Source organism: Ascaphus truei, chromosome 1 (assembly GCF_040206685.1).
Source record: "Ascaphus truei isolate aAscTru1 chromosome 1, aAscTru1.hap1, whole genome shotgun sequence".
In the NCBI taxonomy this organism is placed as follows: Eukaryota; Metazoa; Chordata; class Amphibia; order Anura; family Ascaphidae; genus Ascaphus; species Ascaphus truei.
The window spans coordinates 35,497,708-35,524,398 of NC_134483.1; the positions used below are offsets into that span (position 1 = coordinate 35,497,708).

Sequence of the window (26,691 nt, forward strand, 5' to 3'; positions counted from 1 at the left end):
GAGGGGAGGTTACGGCCCTGCGAGGCTTGGCGGGTAGCTGTTCCTCAGTGTTCAATAGAAACGTTTATGATATAAGTGTTGTTCATGGTTATGCGGGGTTATATGCTGATAGTAAAGTATTATTGTTTTACTACATTATTGTATATTATTCATATATGTTCCTGCACGGGGTTATCCCACAGTTAGGATCCCGCGCAGGTGGAGGCGCTGTCACCTATCGGATCAGGTACACCCCAGGCTCCCAGCGGCGGAGGTTCAGATCTCCTGTGAGCCACAGGTAACACACGCACCGTAGTCGCCTTATCTCCCAGGGGGTGGGGGGAAAAGAGCGCTACAAATCAAACAACTGTTAAAAATCCTTAGAGAGGGTGTATTTTTTCTTTCTTCTGGTAACCAGATATCCTTTATAACCCGATACAATGAAGGAGCTACTTACATTAATAAATAAACAATGGCACATTTTACATGACTGGGATATCACTGATTTGCAGGTTTACTGCACCTTGCTCAGTGGAACTGTGCCTTTGATGTGCCTCCTTTCAACCAGCAAAGGCAAGGATTAGTAGGAAGAGGTGCATGTGACTGGCTAGGGAGGGGCATGAGGACAGAGCACAGCCTACAGTCTGCAGAGTCTGGTTGTAGGGTGTGTGAGTGATCAGCCTCTTTATAGAAGCAGTTTCGTTTCACATCAGACCTCATTCTGCATACAAATAGGAGACACGCAGGCCGCAGCAATGAATTTGGGAGTGTTCACATCCAAGGTCTTCCTCCTCCTGCTCAGCCTTGTATTCTTGGTAAGTTCCTTGAATGTATAAGTGATATTAGTGTTTGTTATCTCTTGTCTCTTGTACAGTATCACTTCAGTTGTAATACAGAACATATGTGTACATTATATCTGTATATAGTTGGGGGTTGGCGTTCTGCCACTTTGAAAAAAGTGGCAGAACCCCAAGCAGAGAAAAAAATAATTAACTTTAAATAAATATGGTACACTAAAAAAGTTATCACCTCCCCGTTTGTATTTTTAATCGCTTTCCTAATATTGATATTAGGAGCTTTTTGTTGACCACTAAACCGGTAGTGGAACTCTGTTTTCCTTTGGGGAAAGGGGTGTATTTGGGGAAAGTAGTGGTCGAATTGGCTGTAAAAAAAAGGTTCTGTGGGACTTAAAGAAACTTAATCTATTTTAAGTTTAAAGAAGCCCACAAATAAACCCCTTATCCAGTGGCGTAGATTGAGAGGTGCGGGCTCCCGGGCAACCTTTTATTTCAGTGCCCCATTATAAGTGAGCGTATTTCGTAGATTCAGGAGAAAAATTTGCCTCGATTTTAAATTGGAGGCTCTCTCTCCTCCTCCCTCCTCCCTCCTCCATGCCTACCTGTGGGACAGGGTGTTGATAGAGGCAGGCGGGGGGAGATGGGGGGCCGCCAGAGTGAAGCAGAGGAGTAGCCGGCATATGAGTTAGGCTAAGGCCCCAGTGCGCACACGACGGGGTGCCTGGCGGCGCTCGTTTCCGACATCAGCGTGACCAGGTGGACTACTGGCAACTCACGATGGGGGGGGCGTGGCCTTGACGTCACGTGGCTGGTTCGCCCTCTTTGGCTGAACCGCCGCTTTGACGTGGCCAATGCTCGGCCGCCATGCCAAAAGACAAAATGCTTGTCTTTTGGCAAAGACGGTCGTGCATCACGCATTGTGCCGGGGGGACGCAGGCAGCTACTGGGGCCGGCCCTTTAGAGGGCCGTACCTAAGGCTGCGGTCCCAGTAATGTCTGTGACCCCCGCGCCCGGCGGGGGGGTGGGGTGGCGTGTGCACAGCGCTAACCGCGATCTGCAGTCTGTGAGGAGAGAATCTTGCGACGGGAGGGGGCGTGGTCTGGTACTTGCGGGGGCGTGGCCATTACGTCACGCGTCTGGTTCGCCCTCATTGGGTGAACCGCCGGTGGGGGTGTGGCCACGCCTCCGTCGCTAGGAGTAAACTCAATTTGATTGAGTTGGGAAAAACCTTGCAGCGCGGCGCGGCTGCACCTTCAGCGTCACGGTGCATAGTGGGCCCAGCCCCATTGAGGGGCGGTGCTTACACGCACAGTGCACGCCGCGCCGTGCGCACAGGCTGTTACTGGGACCGCAGCCTCATGCTGCGCCGTCGCAGCCACTGGGGACCTAGCCTTAGGAGTTGCTCGGAGGCAGAGCAGGACGGCCAGGGAGGAGCGCGCTGTAGCAGCATAGACACCGGAAGTAAGAAAGACTTCCGGGTCGGACCGCCGGTATATGTATAAATACAAATTGATATTACAGAATCATTTCGCGTGCAAAAATAGTAGAGAATACCGTCAACCATCAATCAAGTTCGACTTGGCGTAAACTCTGAATACAGGCAGTCCTCGTTTTACAACGCTTCGCTTTAAAACGAATGGCTTATCCAACGCTATGCAATACATACCTATATTCATTTTTACAACGCCAAAACGGCTTATCCAACGCTCTTACGATGCTTTGCAAAGTTGTTTATGTGTATATAATATATATATCATATAATATAATATTATATTATACTTTATAATATATTGTATTATTAAATTACATGATATATTATGTTATATTATATATATAATACAGTATATACACTATATAATTTATGTGTGTGCTGCATATCTTTTTGCCGGAGTAAAATATTTGGTGTATTTTAGCATTAAAAATGCCTTCAGGAACGGATCCTTTCATTTAAACAGTGTTCCTATGGGAAAACGTGTTTCGCTTTAAGACATTTCGCTTTACAACGCCATTTTGAGTAACGCATTGTGTTGGATAACCGAGGACTGCCTGTAGTCTGTTACACGTTTGCGCAGAATGAAGTTGCCGTACATCAGCCAACATGTATTTGATGCAGCACGGATGTTTAATTACGTACAGTAGGTAAACAAAATGCCTTATTTCCACAGATTGCCTATGGTAAATAATAGTACACTAATGCAGAATTGAAAACTGGTATTCGTAAATATCATGTATCATTTTGTTTTTAATTGAAATTGACACATCGGTTTTTTGAATACAAACTTAATTTCAAACAATGAGTTATGCGTCATGTAGGACTCCTTGATATTTACCACTCATCATAGGAAGGTTTGTGCTACTTTTTTTTTAGTACCAAAAAAAAGTACAAAGACTCCAATTTGTTTATATAACTTGGAGTACATAGAACTGGTTTCCTATCACTTTTAGTTATCTGGCGTTTCTACGGTGTATGTATCATTTTATTTATTTTTGCGCCAACTATGTACGCAGCGCGTTACAACATTACAATTGAAGGTAAATAAATGACATCACATGGAAAATAGTGAGGAAGTGAGACATAAACATGGTAAACGTCTAAGAAATGCAGGGACTCCTGGAACACTGAAATCTGAGAGGTTATGTACTGTGTATTGTAGAAGGATTTGGCATGCAACATTATTTAAAGGTGTATGTTCTCCCATCTACTGTACAGTAGGACAGAATAAATAATGGTAGTGATATACTAGGTTAAAGTAGCAATACTGGGATTGCAGCGGAGCACAGCATGAAGAGAAGGGACCAGCAGGGTGTGGGTTAAAAAATTATTTATTGGAACAGCATGGTAACGGGGACAAAAATTGAGTGTTTGTCCCCGTTACCATGCTGTTCCAATAAATAATTTTTTAACCCACACCCTGCTGGTCCCTTCTCTTCATGCTGTGCTCCGCTGCAATCCCAGGATTTTCTCTCTACCGAGACAACTAGCGTGATGCACGCACCCCACGTAGCAGCTATCCTGTGAGTATTGTTTCTTCCCTTATCCATGGGGATTTGCTGACCAGTAACAGTGCAACAGTGAGAGAACCCTGTTCTGTGGAGTTCTACAAGAATACTGGTATGTTAACCCTTTAATTGACTCCACTTTATGGACAGTTATGTGTTATTGAAGAATCACTGTTTGTTATACACTGGGTCCAATACTCCTTGTAGCTTCATATGCTTCTACTTACACCATGATATGTGGACTTTGATGCTTTAATATATGGATTTCCACTGTGTCTGACTCAGACTGAGCACTGCTATTTGGACGTGTGTCCTAACTACCTAAAGTAGCAATACAGGAACGGTTTGTCTAACAAAATGGCAGCGTTTAAATGTCCCGCGGGCCAATAGGAAGCTGTGAAGACATCTGGTGCGGCTTCCGATTGCGTGACCATTTAAGCTGCGCAGAGAGTATGTATCTCTGGAAGCAGGAGGTTCCCGGAGCTCAAATGAATGGGGTTCTTCTCTGGAGACCCCCTGCTTCAATCATGTAATAATTAAAAAATATATATATGTAGGGTGTTCATCTGCCGCCCCCCCCTCCCTTCTTGTACCTCCGCTGCGGGGGAATCGCGGGTGCTGTCAGGGACGAGCGGCAGACCCGCTGGCATTTCTGGAGGGTGGGGGCTGAGCAGGGAGTGCTCCGGAGGCTCCGCAGCGGCCCGACTGTACAGGGCTCCGCCATGTCCCTCGCACATGCGCATGGCATAGAGAGATGCGGCGGCCATTAGGGTGATCGCGCATGTGCAGTGACAGCGCGCGCAGCACTAGCCAACCAGGGAAGGCTCTTGGAAGGGACTACATGTCCCATGAGCCTCAGGAGCGCACCACATTACAACAGGGAGCCTATAGGGCTACAGTATCTCCCTGCTCTGGGGGATTGATACATTTCGCGCGCTGAACCCACGAGAGCAGTTAGGACCAGGAAGATCTAGGGGTAGGAGGTGAGTGCAGGGGTCTGTGACCCACTGCATTAGACCAGCAGCCCCCTAGGCCCCAGTTAGGTCTTAAGCCATATATCCACTTGTTGTGCTATAGGGACAGGCCCTAGGTAGGGACTCTGCCCCTATATCTGTTTGGTATTCAGGGACACAGTGCTACGCAGCGCAGCCCTGCAAGGTGGGTTCTGGGATCAGAACGCCACCAAGGACACAGAGACTTACGGTGATATTATCCACGACGGAATTCACCCCACGCGGTGGCGGATGACGACGTCGGACCGGTCGTAGTCTGTGGAACCCGGATGCAGGAGCCCTGGGCAGGTATCGTACCACAAGTGCACCAACACTGTACAGCAACGCAAGGATCACGCCTAAAAAGTTGGGGTACCATTTGGGGACTCTGACGTGGTAGAGTGGCCAAGGACCCTAAACAGTACTTTTGACACGTGTGGGGGTACACGGTGGTGGGGAAGGATAATACTTTCTACGAGAGAGAGAGTATAAATATATATATATATATACATACACACACACACACACACACACACGTGCTCAGTAAAGACCGTTCTGTTTATACCAGTGAGTATTATTGTGTTGTGTCCTGTGAGGGACTTCTCCCGCTCCGTCGGGATCCCGCCCAGATATATATATATATATGTATGTATGTATGTATGTATGTATGTATGTATGTATGTATGTATGTATGTATGTATGTATGTATGTATATGTACCCCAGGCTCTCCGTGCAGAGGCTTATAAGTCTGGTGGATAAATATTAGACACACACACACATACCCCCCCATACACACACACATTCACCCCCCTCCCTTCTTGGGGAGAGTAAGGGGCCTGGCAGGGTGGTATAAGGGGGACCTGAGCCATGTAGGCTTCCCGGGGCCCTTGGATGGGCCTGCTGGGATCAGCATGGCCAGCACAAGGCAGAGCCCAGCAGGTCTGCAGAGGCCCGGCAAAGAAGCTGGAGAAGAGAGGGACAGACGGGGAGGGCTGAGCAACGGAGAGGGCACTTCTGTCCTGCAGGAGGGAACCGGCAGCCAAGAAAGTGGAGGGCCCGGCAACCAAGAAAGGGATGGGCCCGGCCGCCAAGAAAGGGGAGGATCGGGCTTGCTTGCAGAGAGTGTAGGGTTGCCGGCATGAAGGTCGGGCCCCTTGACTGGCGGGGACCGGGAGAACAGTACCAGCTATACCCCCCTGTCGGCGGCCCTGGGTGCAACCACCAAAATATACCGGCTGGAATATGGGTATAAATGGATTTAAAAATAGCCACCCATACTAATCAAAAAAGGGCGCTGTACTGGGGACAGAAACGTAACATCACAGGTACAGCAAAATGCAGTAATTGACCAGAAAGTATACCCCCCACTTTAACATTGCGTCAAAGAAGGTCTAATAGAATCCGTGCCATTAAACATTCAAACCGTGCGATGTTTTATTTTGGCACATAATTGCAAGGTCACGCGTCATATCCACACTATATACACCGGCCATGTTATCAGCGGAGGTTGTCAGTGCTTTTGTGGGATGGCGAGAGACGCACGGGGCCCAGGAGTATAGAGGAAAAGTAGAGCTGAGGGATTTTGCCATCTTGTCGTCAAATTTATTTTACCATTTTATTATTGCCTGTGTCAAAGTTTTTATTGTGGTTGTGATTTTATTTCTGTATGTTTTGCGATTGTAATTTTGTCTTTATTTTTTCCTTTTTGTCTCTTTGTTTTTTTTTTGTGTGAGTAGGCGGGGTCTCGAGTGACAAGGTGGGGTCTCGAGTGACAACGCGGGGTCTCGAGTGACAAGGCGGGTCTCGAGTGAAAAGGCGGGTCTCGAGTGACAAGGCGGGGCCTCGTGTGAGGGACGGGCCTCGTGTGAGGGACGGGGTCTCGTGTGAGGGACGGGGCCTCATGTTAGGGAGCGGGGCATAGTGTGAATGAGCGGGCGCAAGGAAGTGCAGGAGAGCAGAGGAGTGGCAGTTAAAGGTCTGCTGTGACTGTGGAAGATAGGAGATGAGGTCGGGAGTAGGTTAGTAGGCCCCAACCTTCTGAGGTCCGATCAGGAATATGTGACCTTAGGAGGGGCTATGGGGAGGAAGGTAACGTTTCGGAGACTATGATATAGCGTTTCCAACTGCTGTAGAGCATATCACAGGAGTATGAATTATAACGTTCAATACTGCAGACAATAATCCTAAAATATCAATTTTATAGGGGTCCATGTCAATATGGACTTGAAGCAAAAAGATACACTGTGGTTATTTGCATGTCATTTCCCAGAATCCCTGGCTGCAGGGGAAGCACTGTATGCTAGGGCAGAGGTGCGTAAACTTTTCCCCCCCCCTCTTTATACCCTTTCGTGCCAGTTATACCTGCAACGTATTTGTTTTGCAGTCTCATGTAGCCAAGAACAGTTGATGTACATTTATATGTATGTTTAATTTCCATATGCATGTTAGCTGACTTTTGAATGGTCGGCAATCTGGTATATTGACAAACATGTCTTTGTTTTTCAGGCTTCTGCGGCTGGCTTAGGTTATGTTGGAGTGCAGGTTGTTATCACTTACAAAAACTTTGACCAGTTCTTGGCGGACACCTATGCCATGCTTGCTGCAGTGGTCATCATGTGCATGGCTGTAGTGATGTTCATCGTTGGGCTCCTTGGCTGCTGTGCCACTCTTCAGGAATCTTCTAAAGGAATGGGATGTGTAAGTACATCACTTTAACTGGCGGCTAATTGAAAACACGTTCAATGGAGTCTTTAAATGTCCTATCTGAACAACTGGGGCAAAATTGGTGCAAAAACTGTACCTGATTTGTCAAAAGAAAGGCTTCCCATTCAATGCAATATGGTTGTCTTTCTTTAATAAACCCAGTGTTGTACTTTTCCACTGGTATGTCACGGTAGACCAGGTCTTAACACAGTTATATTTAAGGGATCAGTCACAAGGCAAACCAAGGCAGTGAAATAAACCTCATTTTATTTGGATAAGACCTCGGACACACACAGGAACACAAAATACAGAGAATATACAAACTTACTGGGGTCTGGGGATTGATATCTAACCCTTTCCTAGTTGCTGGGCTTCTCCATACTTCTCTGTGTGAATAGTCCTTTCACCCAGAAGCACCTTTGAGAAGCGCGCCAGCAGCTCCTTGTATCTTCAAATCTCCTACAAAAAAAAGAGAGAGATCTGCTACACTACACTCCCTTAGGCTGCGCTTATAGTGCCTGGCGACGGCGACACGACGCCGCTCCAAACAAATCAATTGACTCAGTCGCAAGCGCTTATAGTAAGCGCTTATAGTAAGCGCGACGGCAAATTTGGAAGCCGGATAAATTAGATTTTTTAGAGTCGCCACATGTGACTGTCTCTAAACCAATCAAATTGCGTGGCCGCCCCCTTTAGTGACGTCACTGGTGACAGTCACTAAAAAACAAAGGATAACTTTTGCTGGTGGCGACGGGTGACGTCATTGGTCGCGTCGCCAGCACTATAAGAGCGGCCTTATATAGGGCTTGCTGCCTATCTAATACATTGAGGGGGCTGGCAGCCAATTAGAGCACGGATTGTGTTTGTGCATTCAATGAGCGGAGGGGAAAAGTAAAAAAATGGCCAATAAAATCATGCCTTTAAGTTTGAAACCCAGCAACCGTTTTCCTGGCTAGCCCCATACCCCCTGCTGAGTAGGTTCCTCAATGTCTAGCTGAAACAAAGGCTTTCTACTCCAGATAGCAAGTCCACAGCCCTTCCCCCCCCCCCCCCACTATGTGACACAAACCTGCATGTCTTTTGCAATTAATACAGGGAGTCCCTATACTTGAGCTGGTGGCATTGAAATGCTAATCCACATCTAGCTGCCTTTTGTCACAAAACTGTGTTTTTTCTGCATGCAGTTCAGCTCACAGCACAAACACAAAATGCATTGTAGTTTTTGAACACAGCAACACTAAAACTTGCACTCTACAATTTGGACCTAAAACGTGGGGTCTGTGAACTGGGGCTCTAAAACCTGTTCTAGGATATAAGCCTTCTAGACCCAGCTCTAATACCTTGCTGGCAGGCAATACAGGTTAACCCCGTTTCCCCCAAATATCCCCCTTTTTCCTCATGTTCTAGAAGTCTATGCTCTCCAGCTAATTCTCCCTATGTGGCCACCCATACAAGGCAACCCACTGATAAACTTTCTCAGGCAGCTACGGGACCATGTGTCAAAGGGAATACAGCACAGAATGCATTAACTGACCCACTGGACTTACATAGTTAACCCCACACACACGGTTCCTAGGTTATAACCCTATTGGGGACAATATAAGGGAACAGAATTACAGGGCAACACAGCAATGTACAATATTAGACCCAAGAGCTGACACTCTCAGCCCTTGCCATACATGTTAAGGGCTAACCAGCTGGGCGTGACCTTTATTAATGAAGGCCGGCTACCCCCTATCGTCAGTGTAGTCAGGAGACTTTTTGATAAATATATACCCAAGTCTATAAGGCATCTTACCCATCATCTGATAGAGGAACAAGCTGTAAACCATGTTACAGCATCATTAACTATGCATTAGCGGCTTCTCTCTATATTGAATATGGAGGAGCCATTGAGTGTATGCATGTTTAAATAGCATGTTCGTCATGACTCATCTGTATATAAAAAGGTCTATTTACTGTAGGTGAAAACAAAATAAAATAATGGTCAGACAGGATATCTTTATAAATCCTTGCCCTCGCCTCTCGGCATGCCTATTGCATGAAGCATTGATCTCTCTTTGAATGCAGCTGTTCATGTACAGATGTCTTTCTAAAACCTTTTGTGGAAACACTCCCGTCTTATTTAAGAGATAGAAACAGATTTAATTTCCAAATTGATGGAGGTAACAATTGATGATCATACGTTAGTCTCTTTCTGCGTGTCAACACTTATCAATGAAATGGATATCCATGCTATTAAAGGGTTCCTTAGTATGAGGAGTGAAGAAGAACATGAACATAATGAGTTTGTGCTGTGAAACTACAGTATTTTACTTTTCGATGGAAAGTTTTACCAACAGCAATCGGGACGAAATGGGCCTCTTTCTACTCCAACCTGTACTTTGGATGGTGTTTTTGAGAGGGAGCTCTTCAGTCGGACCTTGTGGGTTATCTGGACCAGATTCAGTTCTGGCTCAGATATATAGATGACATTTTTGTCGCCTGGGACAGTACTTAGCCAGACATGAATCAATTTGGGAAATGTAATAATATGGGGATGTCTGGGAATTAACTTTGAAAATCGAAAGGATGTTTTCGATGTGCAGGTTGTAGTGCTTGCAGATGGATAGCACGATCCAGAAACCAGGTTGAAAATAGTTTGTTTTAAATCAAACATTTCATAAGTTACGATACACAGCATTATGTACATAAACATTTCACTACAATTAGTTTACTTTGGTCCTAGAAGGTATTGCCCCTTTAAAGGTAGGCATTATACCAGATGTTAACATAAATGGATACAGGAACATATTTATGACATACTGTAGAAATGGAACTATGCTTACATCTGTGACCGATGTGTGCAGAGGCAACGACAGGAGACTTGTATTTGGAAAAGTAAAGGTAGGCTTTTCTACAGCAAGCAAAGAGTCTATATACAGTCTATAACACAGGAACACACCTCAGACTTGGTGTCCCTCTGCAGGCCAGGAGCAGGCAACCGTGAGCTGTACAGTATGCTGCCTGGCTTTTAAACGTTAGCAGCTGAGCTCGTTAATTGTCCTGCCTTTTCCAGGCAAGGATTAACCCCTTACTGACCGACACCCAATAGCTCTAGCTGTTTGTAACAGGCTGCGCCCTTTTACAGATACACTTTAAATGTTTACATGAGCAACATGGAGGGTACAATATGTGGCATTGACAGGACACATCTTGGAGTGAAAGGGCGGGGGGGGAAGGATTTGGAAAATATGTTAAGGAAACTAGATGAACTGACACTTTAGGTACAAAATCCACTAATGGCATTAATGAAGAATTTAGATTTATTTTAGTCTTTTGTGCAGCATTGGTCAGATCAATTAGGAAATATATTTGTAACTTGTGTATGTGATTTATACATTTTAAATGTATACATTTTGAGGTGCACCCATTGCTTTCACCCAGACCATGTAGCCTGGCAGGATGTGTGTATGTGCGGACTACCAATTCAATGCCCCAGATCTCTTTCCTAAACACAGATGTCCGCAAACAAGAAGTTGCTGATTGGTTATTTACATGAAGGATAAGTGGGGCGCATTGCCGAGCAGCTAAGATGCTGTATTCTACTGGCGAGCTACTGTCGCAGGGTGACCGCTTACAAACATCTGGAATGACGATACAGTGACCTTTAATTTGACACTGGCCCCTGCTCATCCAACACATTTATACCTCTGCCACATGGGAGACCAGCACTACGCCTGTGATAGCATGCAGATGAGTTATTGGTATACATTAAGGGAATAACAGTATATGATGACTACAGAGCTCTTATCACTAGGGAGAGTTTATTTCTAAATAATGCAACATACAGGAGGGGACTATCCCTTTCAAAATCAAAGCAGCAATCCCACCTATTCAATTTTTGTTTTTCAAATTTATTTTGTTTAATTTATTTTTATTGCATGGGTACAGAGGGAACCTCCCGCTGAACCACTTTATTTTCAGCTCTGATGACCCCACTCACCCCACTCCCCCTGTTCCTGAGTTAGTGTAGTCTCTGCTCACTCCAGAGGAAATACAATCGCTGTTAAATCTTGCGGATCCCACAGGTCCGTTGTCCTGAAATGTCATGGCTTGTGCCATCCTGTTGGGTAGCCCATACACAGGTCCGTTACGATGGGTTCACAGGGAAACATAAGTCTGTGACATCACAAGGGTAGAGAGAAAAATGTCAATGGGCCGGACATATCACAAGAAGAAATTACCATCACTTAATACCAAGGCATTTTAAAAGACCAAGACGACGACCAAAAGTAAGGTACGATGATAAAATTAGAAATGAAATTGTGGAGCAACATGATGGTTGATGGGGCAGGTCTTCCTCCAGCAGTAGATCAACAAGGACTAAAGATTTGGATCATAATCTTGTATCCAGTAGCCGGTGTGATGTTACAAAGGGGCCGTTATTTATTTTCATATACTATGTACCACTACCTTTTACTAGTACAAATTACACATTTATAATTCAACATCCCTTTTAAAGAAAAATGTATTTATTTTATAAAGTATATTTTCTTTCTGATCTTTACAGCATAAATAATCCCTAGATCCTTCTATAGTGGTCCAAAATCCGTGTTTAATCATTTTATTTGAAGTACTTCGGTCCCTATGTACAAAGGGTATATTATGTACAAATTGGTATATATATTGCATCATATTTGTGTTGTGCCTCTTTACGCCAACATACAGTATCAAGGACCTCACTACGGTTTTAGTTCCATGAGTGTATTGTTTAGGGAGGAGTTACATGGCACAGAGATTATAATAAATGTATCAATGTGTGCGTCACGTTTTTTTTTTCTCCTTTTAATATGTACGCAAAAATTCTGCCAGGTCTGAGGTGACTTTAGGTTTCTTGCTTTAAAATGGTCCATTGTTCGTGCTGGCGGGCGGAGGCGCGATGAGGTACGCTTACGCTCGGCACTGAGCCCCTACAGCCGCAATGAGAGCGGCTTTAGTAGGGGCTCGCCTACGCTTCCGCAAGCGGGCGGAAGCGTAGGTCTTTGGAAAATTTGAAATTTTCGCGCTTGCCAGAGCGCAGGGTCGGTCACGTGAGTGGTTCGCCCAATGAGGGCAAACCAGCTCCGTGACGTCACTGGCCCGCCGACACGCCCCCGGACGGCGCGCTGTCTAAGGCCAGGGAAAGCACACGCTTTCCCTCAGCCTCAGCGCGCCTCCGCCCGCAAGCACTATCCATGGACGCGGCCTTATGGTGTTTTATTTTTAAATTATAAATCAGTTCTCTAGTATTAGATAATAGTGACTGTGTTTTTTGTTTTTATTCAACTCTAAAATTAGCATTACAGTAAATGTGTTTTTTTTAAAGCATCCTTTGATTTCTATAGCAGGTTTTAGCACCCCTCCCCCCCCCCCCCCCCCTACCCCAAGCAGTGCAAGATCTTTGTAACACTTTCCTGTTTGGGATAATTTGTTGCAAATGTTCCCAGCAGTTTGAGTTGTACACTGTAACAATAGATAATGTTACCTTAGTAATATCAGGATACATTGTAGCTGCTGACTGAAGCGGCCATTATGTTGGGCACACAGTGAGGATTTTGACAGATTTATAACAGGAGCACCAAACGATTGCCCGCTTAGGTAAGAATGTAGAATTATACATCGTCACATGCTTTACATATATAAAAATAAGAAAAAAGGGCGGGTGGGAATGTAGTATTTCTGTCTTAAAGCAACATTTCCATCTTTGTGGAAGTATTTCAAGTAACAAAAGCTGATTTCTTGCATAACGTTGGTCTCAGGATACAGCTTTTGGATACATCCTGGCTCATTGCTGCAAACGCCTGGTGTCAGTGTGTTTTTCTGTGTGTGCAGTGCCAGTAAGGAAGGGAGGCACACTGCAGCTTTTCTGACTTAACTTTTGCATGGCTTTTAGAACTGATTTATTGTTTAACTAACTCCATTCTGTTCAAGCAGCGTCTACCTTTTGTAAGACTATTGCCCAGTATCACATCACAATGGCGATTTTAATACACATGCATAATATCTGTTCACATTTTGTTTTCTGCATTTGTAATCATAAAGAACCATTTACTTGTTTATAATCATGTAAAAGAAACAACAACAACAACTGGTAGTGGATTGATTTTCTATTAATATTGTGCTTGCGTTAGGGTGTCACTTTGAGATTAATTGAATTGAATATTTTCTCCCCCATGTTTTAGTTCCTGTTTCTGATCTCAATCATTTTTGCTGCAGGAGTGGCTGCCTGCATTTTGGGACTTGTGTTCAAGGAAAAGGTAGGATTTATTTGCAAGATTGCTGTAATTTTCATAAGGCTGTGACATGCTAGAGCCGAGGTTCTCAACCCTTTCTGATCAGTAGCTCCCTGAAGAAGGATTTTTAAAATCTCAGGGTACATCTGCTCTTCAGACCCAATTCCCCCACCTCACTTAGGTTGTGTCACCGCTGGCGCTGAGCGTGCGGTGCTTGCCGCTTACACTTACATATGTCTATATGTGGAAGTCCCCGCTCATGCGGTGCGTGAACAAGCTTGGCGCTTGAGTAAACAAAAAAAATTGACTTTCAAGCGTGCTCAACTTGCCCGCAATGCCCCCCTCCCCCCCACCCCCCCGCGCTTGTGAAATAGGCAGGCACCCAGCGCTCATGCTTAGAGAGTTGGTAACGTCACCACTCAAGTATGAGCGCGGTCAGCGCCAGCAGGGGACGCAGTTTACACTCATACACACTCACTCCTAGCCCCCTCCACCACACAAATCCCTCACTCTCCCTCTTTCCTCCCACCGTAAACATGACAGCTGCTCAGCAGGCACACTTTGTGCTGTCTGGAGAGACTTCTCTCGCTCTGTGCTGAGCCGCAGCAGATCGCAGCCTCTGTCTCCAGGTGGTGCAGGAGTTGCCAGCTGAACCCACATCCCCAGGTACCCTTTGTTGAGGGTCGCAAAACTAGAGGGTTTCCTGGCACCCTGGTTGAGAAACACTGTACTAGAGAAGAAAAAAAAAAAAGGGGGATTTCAAAACCAGGTTTAACACCTACTCGGGCCAGAGGGGCAGACGATACATTATTCAACTCTACAATGTATTTCTGGAACCACAAGCCGCACAGGGTTAAAATTGCTTGTATCATGCATTGAAGTTTAGTAGCTAAGATGAGCATCAATAGCTGTTTAACTTGTGTTGACTGAATAAAGCCTGCAATGCTTTATACTGTACTTACAATATGTCCAAAAATGTTCATGTATATTTAGAAGCTGCTCAGAGTGATATCTAAACTAAACAGAGATGTGCGCTTTCAAGGCCCCAAATCGGTGGGATTTGGAGGTTCCGGACCATAAAAATAAAAAGGGATTAATGGAAAAGTGCTGTTTTGTAAGGAACGAGATCGTTAAAAACATTCAGTGCAACAAACTGAAAATCATTGAGTCTTGACAGGTCTGACTGAAAGGATTGCGATGTCCTATTATGGATATGTTACATAACCAATGACATTGAGGACGCAGTGCTTTGGGATTTCTTACTAACTGAAATTGGTTAGTCCGGGAGCAGCACACAACTTTCTATTCCAACTTAATTGTGCTTTAGTAAAGAAACTCCATCCCACGCAGCCTCTCTGCAATTTCCAGCATCCTTAAGGACTTTATTAATCAGATGGACTTATAACGGTCAATTATTTTTTACAGTTCTTTTTGTATTTAGGAGAGTATTCTTTTTTTTTTTTACATTTGCAAGCTATATATGAAATTTTTTAATGAATTGCTATTAAGTCTCTGCCTATACAAATGCTGTGAAAGATTATCACAATAATTATCGGTCTTCTGTTAGTCCTCAAAGCCACAGGTAAATTGTTATTTTTCTTACGTCCTTTGCAAATAAATATTGAAGCCGTTGTTACATAAACAGAAGTAGTTGGTTTGCTGGAAGTTGTGGTTCCTGGACAAATAAATACCTATTTTTGTCACAAGATAGAAATTCCTTTAAGGGAGTGTAAGAGATGTGTGCAGAGGTATGCTAATGGGGACTGTTTAGGGGGAAATTAATATATGGCTTTATTGAGCCAGTCCCTTTAATCAGCACCGCAAATAAAAATATACAAAAACAACAAACGCCTATCCCTTGGTAAGGGCTAGCTTACTTCCCCAGTCCCTCTCTGCAAGGCTGGGGGGAAAAAGCCCCTTACTCACCTATCACCCCAAACTCTAAACCGGTACCTATAAAGCAGGTGGCCCTCCAGGTCAGTGGTGTCCGGGTAGTTGTCTGCTTGAGAGTCCAGGCATGGAGGTCTGGATCCTTTTTGTGTCCGGCTCTCAGAACACAGCGCCCCTCCTCCCCCCCTCTCTGTGCTCTCAGAAGTCTCCTTTCCTTCTGGCAGCCCAGTTGTAACTGTGCTAAGGAAATCTCCCTCCTGTTTCCAACAGGAGGCTTTTTCTTAGAGCTCTAATTTAGGCAGGTGGAGTCTGATTATTTGCCTGGCTGCAATAAACCAGCTGCCTACTGGATTTAGAGCAGTTTCTCTTAACCAGGGATAAGTCCCTGCTACAGGGAGATTTAAATAATTTTGCCGAAAGCTAATTATGCTAGAAAGTACACTTTAGCAAGCTCGCCCAATACATAGTCATTTCAAACCTTCTTGATTCTGAGTGCAGTCGGGGTCTATAAAAGCCAAAGTAAAGAAATACCAACACTTATCCCTCTAGGGTCACCAACTTTCTTACCCCTAATACTGCTTAAAAGCCTGCATTACAAATCCTATGTGCACAAGTCTTAGGCCGTGATTATAGTGGGTGTGCGACCGAGCGCATGGCGCCGTGCGCGCGCCTGTCGCTAGAGTGATTTCTGCTCTTTGGGTTTGCGCGACGGGGAGGCGTGGCCGTGACGTCACGTGAGCGGTTCACCCACATTGGCTGAGCCGTGCACGTGACCCGGCTGGCAAGACAACATTTTGTTTTCTTCTCCAGCCGTATGTATGGGCAGCCTCATAGATAATAGGTTTGTTGTTTGCGTCGCACGCGCGCACCGTCACTGCCACTATAAACGCGGCCTTAGTTGTACTGCAGGCTTTTAGGGAGTATTAAGGGTAAGAAAGCAAGAGATCTAAAGGGATGTGCATTGGTATTTTAATGGCCCGGTTTCCACTATGATCCAATACCGTGTATCACAGTGTGATCTTGCGTTCACTCCCGGTATCAGAGTTTAGCAAACCATGTATTATTTGTCATCTTAACTCTGTGCCCAGGACATACCTAAAAACGAGATATAACTCAATGTATTACTTCCTGGTAAAACATTTTTATAAATAAAATATTTCCTTCCGGTTCACTAAGTGAACTAGAGGACTTACCTTATCCTGGTGTAGTCCTACTCTGTTCTATCTCTTTATTATAAAAAACAAAAAAGTTATGTATTAGGCAAAAGATGGAACATGATGTCTGTTTAATGTATATCTGCCTAATAAAAATATTTGAAGAAAAATAAATAAATAAAATAAAATCTCCCCCAATCTCTCAACACTGCAGGTCCATATAAAATACCAAAACCATAGATATGTGGGGGGAAAATCCACATTGCTGTGGTTTTTCCTCTCGGGTGGAATCTGCTTGTTGCGTTAAGTTCCCTCAAAGCAGATGAGCTTGGTTAATGCCGGAAGCAGCTGCTGCATATAATGATGTGCCGTTCTTTGCTATACGTTGCACGCTTCCCTGCAAGGAGATTAAAAGGCAGGGAATGTACAACTACGTTATAATACCGACTGCACCTGGAAGGGTTCAGTATAACCTCTGTCTGTAACCAACTGATTTGAATCTGTAGGAAATCAGAACTTATGTGAACATTACTTTTAACTGTGTGGTATTTGCTTTTATTAGATTAAGCCTATTGTGGAAAAAAACATGAAAGACGTACTCCTGAAATACGATGGGATAAATGTAAAGAGCATGGCTATCAATTATTTGCAACAACAGGTATTTTATTATTAGCGATTTTATATGTTTTTTTCTTTACGAAAAGTGGCTCCTACTTTAGAAAAGCAAGTTGCTAAACTTTCTTGATGTGTATTAATGTCTTGAATAGGAATATGGAAAGAACGCACAAGGGCCATGTTCCCAATATTACATGGCTTTACTTGCTAGTTGACTTTGTTGCTTGCACACTTTGCGGGGTATATGCACTCACCGCCAGTAGCTGTCGTTATTGCCGTTAATGCATGAACCAAGGAAGGGAGTAGCAATTCTGCAAAGTCCTAGTGGTTAAGGAGTAATGGTATCAGGGGGATACAAAGGACAATGACTTTATTTAGAGGCTTACAGTTCCATCTTTCTTTTGGACCCACTATTTGACCAACGAGTAGGCCATTATGTGCTCATGCCCAGAATGCTAATATCTGCAATTCGAACACGGGATGATATTTAGTAGGTTGGAACAGGTATGAGTGAGTTTGTGCGAGACTCCTGGATGGTTTTAAGATTTCCCTTTCTAAACACTTAAGGCCATTGTGCACATTAAAGCATCGTTCCCCATTTATTATATTTTTGTAAATATACCTGAACCAGGAGCGGGTCCTCCAGTGCTGATCTGTGGTCCCCCCACCTCCCCAGGGACCCCCGAGATTATTTGCCGGTCCTTTGTGCCGGCGTATGACGCAGATAAAACTACCAACGTGGCTGCTGGGTCAGCACTAGAAAGTTGTGATGTCATCTCCCGATGATGTTGCAGCTTTCTATTGAACATTGGAGCAAGGCAGATGCCGGCGGCCATATTGTATGTGTGTGTAATATATATACGTATGTGTGTGTATATATATATTTATATATATATCTCCTCTAATCTCTCCCTGTCTTCTCTAATTTTGTGCTCTCTCCATCTCCTCTAATCTCTCTCTCCTCTAATTTCACACTATCTCGCTCTCTCTTTCCTCTAATCTCTCTCTCTTATATTCTCGCTCGCGCTCTCTCCTCATCTCTAATTTGCCATGCGTTCTGTATTTTACAGCTTCAGTGTTGTGGAGTTCAAAATCGCACTGACTGGATGAGCACCCCATGGTATCTCTCTAGTAAGAACTTCTCGGTGCCAGTGAGCTGCTGCAAGAAGAATGTTCAGAGCTGCACAGGAAGTCTCGGTGTGTTGCAGAACATAAACACAGAGGTGAGGAGATACGTACAGCACAATGAGGCACTCGCTGCACAATGAGGCACTTCTCAACTCAATTTGGGAGTCCCAATACACTGGAACCTATGACTCCCGAAGGGCCCTATAACCACTCCCTCTCTCAACACTGACCCCAATAAACACACTTACTGTTTTGGGGGTTCAAATGTTTATTGTGACCCAACCATGTAGCTGCTAGATAAGGGGTGCACAATCTTGGCCATCTACGACATCCTCATTCAGCCTGAAGGAAGCGGAGAGAGCCAATTTCTGACTGCTTCTTCTGTTGGAGCTAGGGAGAGAGGCACAGAGATGCACAGGCTGCTGCACTGCAAGGGTCCTTTGGCGACCTCCAGGAATTTGCCAAGGACCCCAAGAGAGACCCATGGGTTGCGCACCACAATGCTAGATGGATGGACATGGTATTTTTATTTGCTGTACAATATAAAACAGGTAAACAGCGAAGAGGCAAGAACCCAATTAAAGCACTCGATACCCTAAAGATAATAGTAATGTGACAATATTCAAATACAGTCTTTAATGTTATGCTGATTAAAATAATGGGTTTTAAAATCCAACAAAGGACACACATATATTAACCCTAATTTGAGTTTATATGACGCTCCGGGTTCTAAGAAGATCAGAACAGATGAGGTGAATTAAATCAAATGTTCGATAAGGGAGCTGGTGTACAGTATTCCCTGGGTATAGTTTCTTCGGTAGGAGCAAGGATGAGAAGGTGCTGTAAACCTGCCTATAAGAAGCATTTGTAACCCAAACGACTAGGGGCTCAGTACATATATAACTCGCAATAGGTGGAACAGCTAACAGATACCAGGTGACGGTGTGGCTGATTGAGTATGCCTGTGCACATATTCATGAATGTGCTCAACCGTCAGGTACTGTACTTCCACGTATGTAGGTAAAATGTAGAAATGGTCATGTACACCCCTGAGTATAGGTAAAACCACTGAATACTGCCTATGTAAAGCAAACGTAGCCCAGATATTTAAGGGCTAACTACATTAATTAATGTCAGTGGGTAAAGTGGCTGTCTAATACCAGATGACGGTGTGGCTATGAGTATGCCTATGCACATATTGATGAATGTGCTCAACCGTCAGGTATAGCGCTGCCACATAAATAAACCCAGTAAGGTAAAAGAACAAACACTGGCCTCACCGTTAGCCCTCCGAGTGAACTATCAAACTCAAGCCCAGTATTGAGAGGGTCTGCACGCGTGCGGTCTGGCAGCTGCTCGCTCTGCGAGGTAAGAGGCTGCCACGTCAATACTGACCGTGCGCGTGCACGTGACAGGTGCTGACGCGCGCATTTCGCGAAAGAAACACTTTCTCAAGGCTTACATGATGCACAGGTTATAATGTATAAATCTCTGCTTCTCCGTATGTCACATTTTTATCTAGGATTTGAGTAAACCAGATTTTATTTTTTATTTTAATTTGCATGAAAATGTAAGCAACGCTTTCTTACCATATGTACACAATGGTATCCAGCACTCAATGGAAATAAGGAAAATATTGAGATCAATGTGGTTTAAGAAAATATTAAATCTACTCGAAAGGTTATCACAACCACAGTGATCATAAGGAACAAGTAGTCCTTCTAATAAAAATTTAAAAAAAACAAGTTTGCAAATACAAAAAAAAAAATGAAAGCAGCCGTATTTATCCACTAAAAATATATACAGGAAATAATTAGAGCTGCAATACTTATCCACTAATAATATACAGTATACAGGAAATAATTTGAGCTGCAATACCTCTCTCCCAATCTGGTAGGCACTAGATAAGAAAGCTGGTGTGCTGAGAGATATGGTAACATGCAGCCAAAAATGCTGTATACAAAATTGAGATTTGTAAAAAAAAAAAAAAAGTTACATTTCCCTCCCTTTTTCTTTCTAAGGGACATATATACATAAAGGTAAGGGGGTGCAACCTTTCAGGGATCTCATCCGTTCCCCAAGGTTAAATGAATCTAGGTACTTCCGTTATTGTCCCAAGGCTTGAAAAATCAAAGTGCTGCAAAAAATGCCATTCTAACTTCCCATCCATAAGCGCTGGTGCGATGGTAATGCGTTCTCAGCAGGATCAACACTGCAGGTGGTCAGCATATCATTTTATATTTTCCTTTAATAACATCATTGAGTGATCTCAATCTTTTACTTATTTCCATGGAGTGCTGGATACCCTTGTATTCGTTTTGTATACTTTAAGGGATAGGGGTTCCTTATGGTCTCCGTGACGCCACAACTTATATGATCAACTTTTTCTCCTCCTTGAGTGCTATTTTTGTGGTGGTGTTGTACTGGTGTGTAAATTTAACCCTTTCTTACATTTGGTGGAAATGCAGAGAATAGAGCAGGGTTAGCCAACTCCCGTCCTCAAGAGGTACTGACAGGTCAGGTTCAGCACAGGTGGCTCTTTCAGTGGCTCAGTCAACGACTATAAGTTGGTAGCTCTTGAGGACTGGAGTTGGCTACCCCTGGAACAGAGCAATGCGTCAAAACAAACTTCTGTCTGCACTTTCCTTTTTACATTGATGCATCTCCCCCTACTAAGGCAATGTCGAGGCACAATTGATGCAAATATTGATGCAAATATTGATGTGATTTTCAGTTTGCATCAATGTATCAAGCTTTCCAATTCATTACTGGTCCACCTGGCAGGAAAGGGGTAACTGACCAGGACACAGCCGTTTTAAAACATACAGTACACCTTGAATTCACCCTCCTCTTCCCCCCCTCCTCCCCCCCCCTGGTTCTCTTATGGAGGACATGTACATACCTGTTTGCAATAACTTGCATATCCCACTAACCGTGAATAGTTTATACATGTTTACAGGACAATAACTGCAGTTTAGTCATTGCTCTTATCCAGTGGTGGGATTCAAAATGTTTAGCAACAGGTTCTCTCTCACGGAGGGGGTGGGGAGAAGAGGGGGGGGGGTGGAGAAGAGGGGGGGAGGTGGAGAAGAGGGGGGGGTGGAGAGAGACGGGGAGAGAGAGAGAGAGACGGGGGAGAGAGAGAGAAGGGGGAAGAGAGAGAAGGGGGGAGAAAGGGAGAAAGAGAGAGAGGTGGGGGGGAGAGAGAGAGAGACGAGGGGGGGGGGGGGTTGAGAGAGAGACCAGGGAGGAAGAGACACCAGGGGGGGGGGGGGGGGTTAGAGAGACCAGGGGGAACCAGTGCAAATAAGTGCAACCTGCAACCAGTGCAAATACAAATGGATACATGCAAACTACACAAGCAGGCAAACTGCACAGGACACAGACACAGGCAGGCCACACACAGAACACAGCCCCCCTCACATCTCTCCCAGCCCCCCCTTACATCTCTCCCAGCCCCCCTCACATCTCACCCAGCCCCCCTCACATCTCTCCCAGACACATCTCACATCTCTCCCAGCCCCCCCTTACATCTCTCCCCGCCCCCCTCACATCTCACCCAGCCCCCCTCACATCTCTCCCAGACACATCTCACATCTCCCCCAGCACCCCCTCACATCTCCCCCAGCACCCCCTCACATCTCCCCCAGCCCCCCCTCACATCTCCCAGCCCCCCCTCACATCTCCCAGCCCCCCCTCACATCTCTCCCTGACCCCCTCACATCTCACAGGGGTGAGAGATAGGGGGGAGGGAGCAGAGAGACCTGGGGGGGGGGGTGGGGGGGAGCAGAGAGACCATGGGGAAACACTGCAAATAAGTGCAGACTGCAAACAGGACACAGGCAGGAGACACACAGCACAGAGACACACAGCACAGAGACACACAGCACAGAGACACACAGCACAGAGACACACAGCACAGAGACACACAGCACAGAGACACACAGCACAGAGACACACAGCACAGAGACACACAGCACAGAGACACACAGCACAGAGACACAAAGCACAGAGACACACAGCACAGAGACACAAAGCACAGAGACACAAAGCACAGAGACACACAGCACAGAGACACACAGCACAGAGACACAGGCAGGAGACACACAGGACACAGCCTCACCTCTCTCTGCTGCACGCCTTTTCTCTGCTCTTTGGCCCCCCCCCCCAGGATCTTGCCACCTCCTCCTGATTGGCTGCAGTACACAGCAGCAGCCAATCAGGATGGAGCAAGCTGCCCAGCCCCTTAGCAGAAGCTCTGCTCTCCCTTCTCTCACCGGTTCTGCGAACTGAGAAAAATTTGGGTACAGGTGTGCAAGAACTGGTGCGAACTGGCTGAATCCCACTGCTCCTCTTATCCTATCACAGGGCTGCGAAGCTAAACTGGAGGGCTTGGTGGATAAAGTACTCAACGCTGCAATTTTCGTCATCTTTGGCTTTGTCGTTATTGAGGTACATGTACGATGGGGTTCTTGTTTTTCTTGGAGGGGTGTAATGTCGCTGCAGATTTATTTATAAAAATGTTTTAACCCTAATCCAGAATGGTTGTTTATTTTTTTATAAAAATATTTTACCAGGAAGTAATACACTGAGAGTTACCTCTCGTTTTCAAGTATGTCCTGGGCACAGAGTTATAAAAAAATACATGGTTACAATAAAAGAAAAGAGGTTATACAGTCAATTCACAGACACTTCATGGACAGATAGAGTTTGAAAATTGGGTACAGGGGATTAAGGGCTTGTAAATTTCAGATTGAAATACAGCAGCTTTAACATCACCAAACATCAGCAAACGGCTCACACCCTTTGGCTGCGCCAAAGGGTGTGTGTGTCAGGACTCTGGGCACACGCCGCCCTCGGCGCTGCCCTTCCCTACCCGTACCGCTGGATGCGGTCTCCTCCGTTCCTGCTGGGCACCTCGGCCCGTTCCTCCGCGGGTCGCACGCATGCCGCCGACGCCGAACTCACGCCCGCTCCGCTTACAGGGCGTACGTCGCGCAACTTAATTTATGCACTGCATCAGCCGGGTAACTCCGACCCCCGGCCATCTCCGCTCTCAGGCTCAGCTCCTCCCACCATCCTCCGGCAACAAACCAGGCCTTTAAACCCTGCCCTCTCACGGAGGGCTCCTGGGCGCGCCTCTGCTCCGCCCCTTCCTCCCAATGGTCCTTCTCACTTTATAACCCCTGGGATTCCTCTCCAGCCTCGCTCTGCATAGTTTGTCTGCCTTGTGCTGTTACTCACTGTGCCTAGCTCTCTCTCTGGTTCAGCTTCGATACTGAATCGGCTTCCCTTCCTTCCCTCTCTGGCTCTACGACCACGGCTTCCACACGACCACCGCTTACCTCTCAGACCCCTTGATCTCGGCACCTGGACCCCTACTTCCTGGAACTCTGTAACCCTCGACCTCTGTCTTCGGACCTTACTACGGCACATTCTCTACGCCCGGATCTGGCAAGTACTCTACCTACCCTGGTACCCCTGGCCTTGTCCACGCAACCAATCCACACTCCGGGCACGCTCTCACTACTGCGGGTGCGTGGTTACTCACTTTCCACCTCAGTATTGGGGGTTAGTCTGGTCTGCGGGCAGAACAGCGTGACAGTGTGCTTTTGGGGCAGTGCAGATGTACACTGGGGTGGTTGAGACTGAATCTGTTGCAGCTGTGAACAAAAAGTTCTTTGTGACCTCTTGGCTCATTAACATTCCAGTGGATGGGGTTGACGTTGCACAAAGTACAAGAAAATGTTAACCCTTACCACACTGGTCCTGTGCAGAGGGGAGCAGTTCTTGCGGAGCCCCATCAGGCTGTCCGCCTTTGGGGCAACGCAGATGAGCATGTACCACTGCGCACCTCAAAGCTCTCAGAGATAACGTCCAATAACTGGCATATCAATGATGCCCAGCTGATTATCTGTGGGGTTTTCCCATTCTGTCATCTTCCCCCACACTGACATGTCCATGGTTGCCCATTATTAGTTCCTGTTGATCCTTCACAGATTGTGAGTGTGTTGCAGTGCTGAGTGAGCTGTGTTGTCCGGCAATGTAATAATAGCCAGGTTAACATGACCCTAAATCCAAGTCTTTTGGAATTTATTTTTATAAAACGGGGGTTACCGAAGCTGAACTTCAGGATTCAATGTCCGAGGAAACCTTCCGCCCTCATTTACCTGAATATTTTTTTTTACTTTGACAGACACGTTTCAGCAGGTGTCTGCTATTTAGGACTAGCCTTTAAAACAGGGGGTGCTCAGTTCCAATCCTCAAGCCCCCCCCCCCAGTCCAAACAGGTCAGGTTTTCAGGATGTCCCAGCTTCAACACAGGTGGCTCAATCAGTGCTCTGATCGAGCAACCTGTGCTGAAGCAGGGACTGAGACACCTGTGCTGAAGCAGGTGTTGATTGAGCCACCTGTGCTGAAGCATGGAAGGGATAACTTGAAAACCTGACCTGTTGGGGGTCTTGAGAACTAAAGTTGAGACCACTGTTAAAAAAAAAAAAGTTTTAGAGAAGAATTCAACAAAGAATTGGAGACAATATTTTGTTGCGGCTTTGATAGCTGCCACCTGTTTCTTAACCCCCCTCCTAACGCCGTACTATGTCAGAGTGAAGGGATATTGGCTAATACTAGTCTAGCCTTGAAGATAAAATCCTTTTTGTGGAGTCCTCCCATAAGGTTCCCTGCACCTAGGAAAGTCTAGTTTTCAACCCCAGCCCCAAAGTAAGTGTGTCTTTTCGTCCGTATTTTGTGTTTCACTGTAAGCGAATTTATGCTGAATAAATTACAATTTATTTCTCTACCTTGTTTTGCTCAACGAATGATCCCGGTAAAAAAGTGTAAATAACCTGGTCTCCCGTGGCAAGAGTCAAGTGAGAAAAAGGCAGCTTCACAGTACATGTACCTCTTGTGGCCAACTCCAGTTCTCCAGGGCCACCAACAGGTCAGGTTTTAAGGATATCCCTGCTTCAGCACAGGTGACTTAATCAGAATGACTGAGCCACCTGTGCTGATGTAGGGATATCCCTAATACCTGGCCTGTTGGTGGCTCTTGCGGACTGGAGTTGGCCACCCCTGTCAGACCACATGCAGACATAAACCTATACAGACGATCCTCGCTATCCGTTGTTTTGCTTTACGACTAATGGCTTATACGACGCGTCGCACCGCATTACGCGGAACGGATTATCCCGCGCTCGCCGCTCATTAACATGGGATTCGCTTTATAACGCATTCACTGTCCCACGCAGTTTCCAGAACGGATTCCGTCAGATAACGGAGGGCCGCCTGCAGATGGAAAAGAAGCGCACGCTCCCATAGTTTCATCCAATTCTTAGCGACAATAAAAGTAGAGGCATGGACAGTAGTAGATGCTCTCACAAGGTACAAAAAGATAAAAAAGCTTATCTGCCGGTTATTAGGAGTTCAGGCAGCGCCTGTCAGCCTGGTTAGTATGAAATCCGCGATTCAGAATAGGCTCCGGCCCCTTCTCTGTCCTGTGATCCCTCTGACGCGGTGTCCAATAGGTCACACTATGGGAGCACGCACTTTTGTTTTGCATTTACAGCCACATGTAGAAATGCCTGTTTTTTAGAGAGCTTTGTACATTATAATGTATGGAGAACTCGAAGATTGGTCCGTGAAAACGACATTACATCACCATTTTTACAAATCCATACATTGTGACAGACCATTTCAGTTTTGTACGTTGGAAGCAGCTTTTCCTTTTAAATAAATAAAGATTTCTCCCTAGGTGGAAAGCAGGAGGGTCTCGGGAGCTGAGCTGCGGTCATTTTAACCCCACTGACCCCCTGAGATACTTACTGCACCTCTAAAGATGCTGCCAGTATCTCAAGCCAGCCTCCTGCGTCATGCGGGCCGATAGGTAGCTGCAAGGGATGACGTCACAATGCCGATTCGGATGAGCTTGTTCCCCTTGTTATCCTGGTACCCAACACATCTCATGCCCAGAATATTTAGAAATGGGGAAACCGGCTCCAGCGCTTGTCATTCAAACACTGTTAACATACGGTTATCAACACAGCGCTATATTGTCTGTTGCACTATAGTGAATACACTTCTTACTTTGTCATTGTTTGATGTTCCACTCATCCACAGTTCATTGAGAAGTTCACCATTTTAATAACAGACTAACTTTGTCTTTCCTTATTATTGACTAAT

General features: G+C 45.5%; 1 protein-coding gene across 2 annotated transcripts in view; it reads left to right on the forward strand.

Moving 5' to 3' along the window:
- The first annotated feature begins 616 nt into the window (after positions 1–616).
- The window catches only part of LOC142487259 (tetraspanin-36-like), a 28,111-nt gene continuing 2,036 nt past the window's right edge, over positions 617–26,691 (forward strand). Inside the window, exons 1-6 of one of the 2 annotated variants that reach the window (XM_075586223.1) lie at positions 620–794; positions 7,275–7,466; positions 13,676–13,750; positions 17,333–17,428; positions 18,456–18,608; positions 22,882–22,965. In XM_075586223.1, coding sequence (XP_075442338.1) covers positions 735–794; positions 7,275–7,466; positions 13,676–13,750; positions 17,333–17,428; positions 18,456–18,608; positions 22,882–22,965 — 660 coding nt within the window. In that variant the 5' untranslated portion in view covers positions 620–734. Of the gene's footprint in view, positions 795–7,274; positions 7,467–13,675; positions 13,751–17,332; positions 17,429–18,455; positions 18,609–22,881; positions 22,966–26,691 lie in introns of both variants that reach the window. The other variant, XM_075586232.1, reaches the window with a different exon arrangement.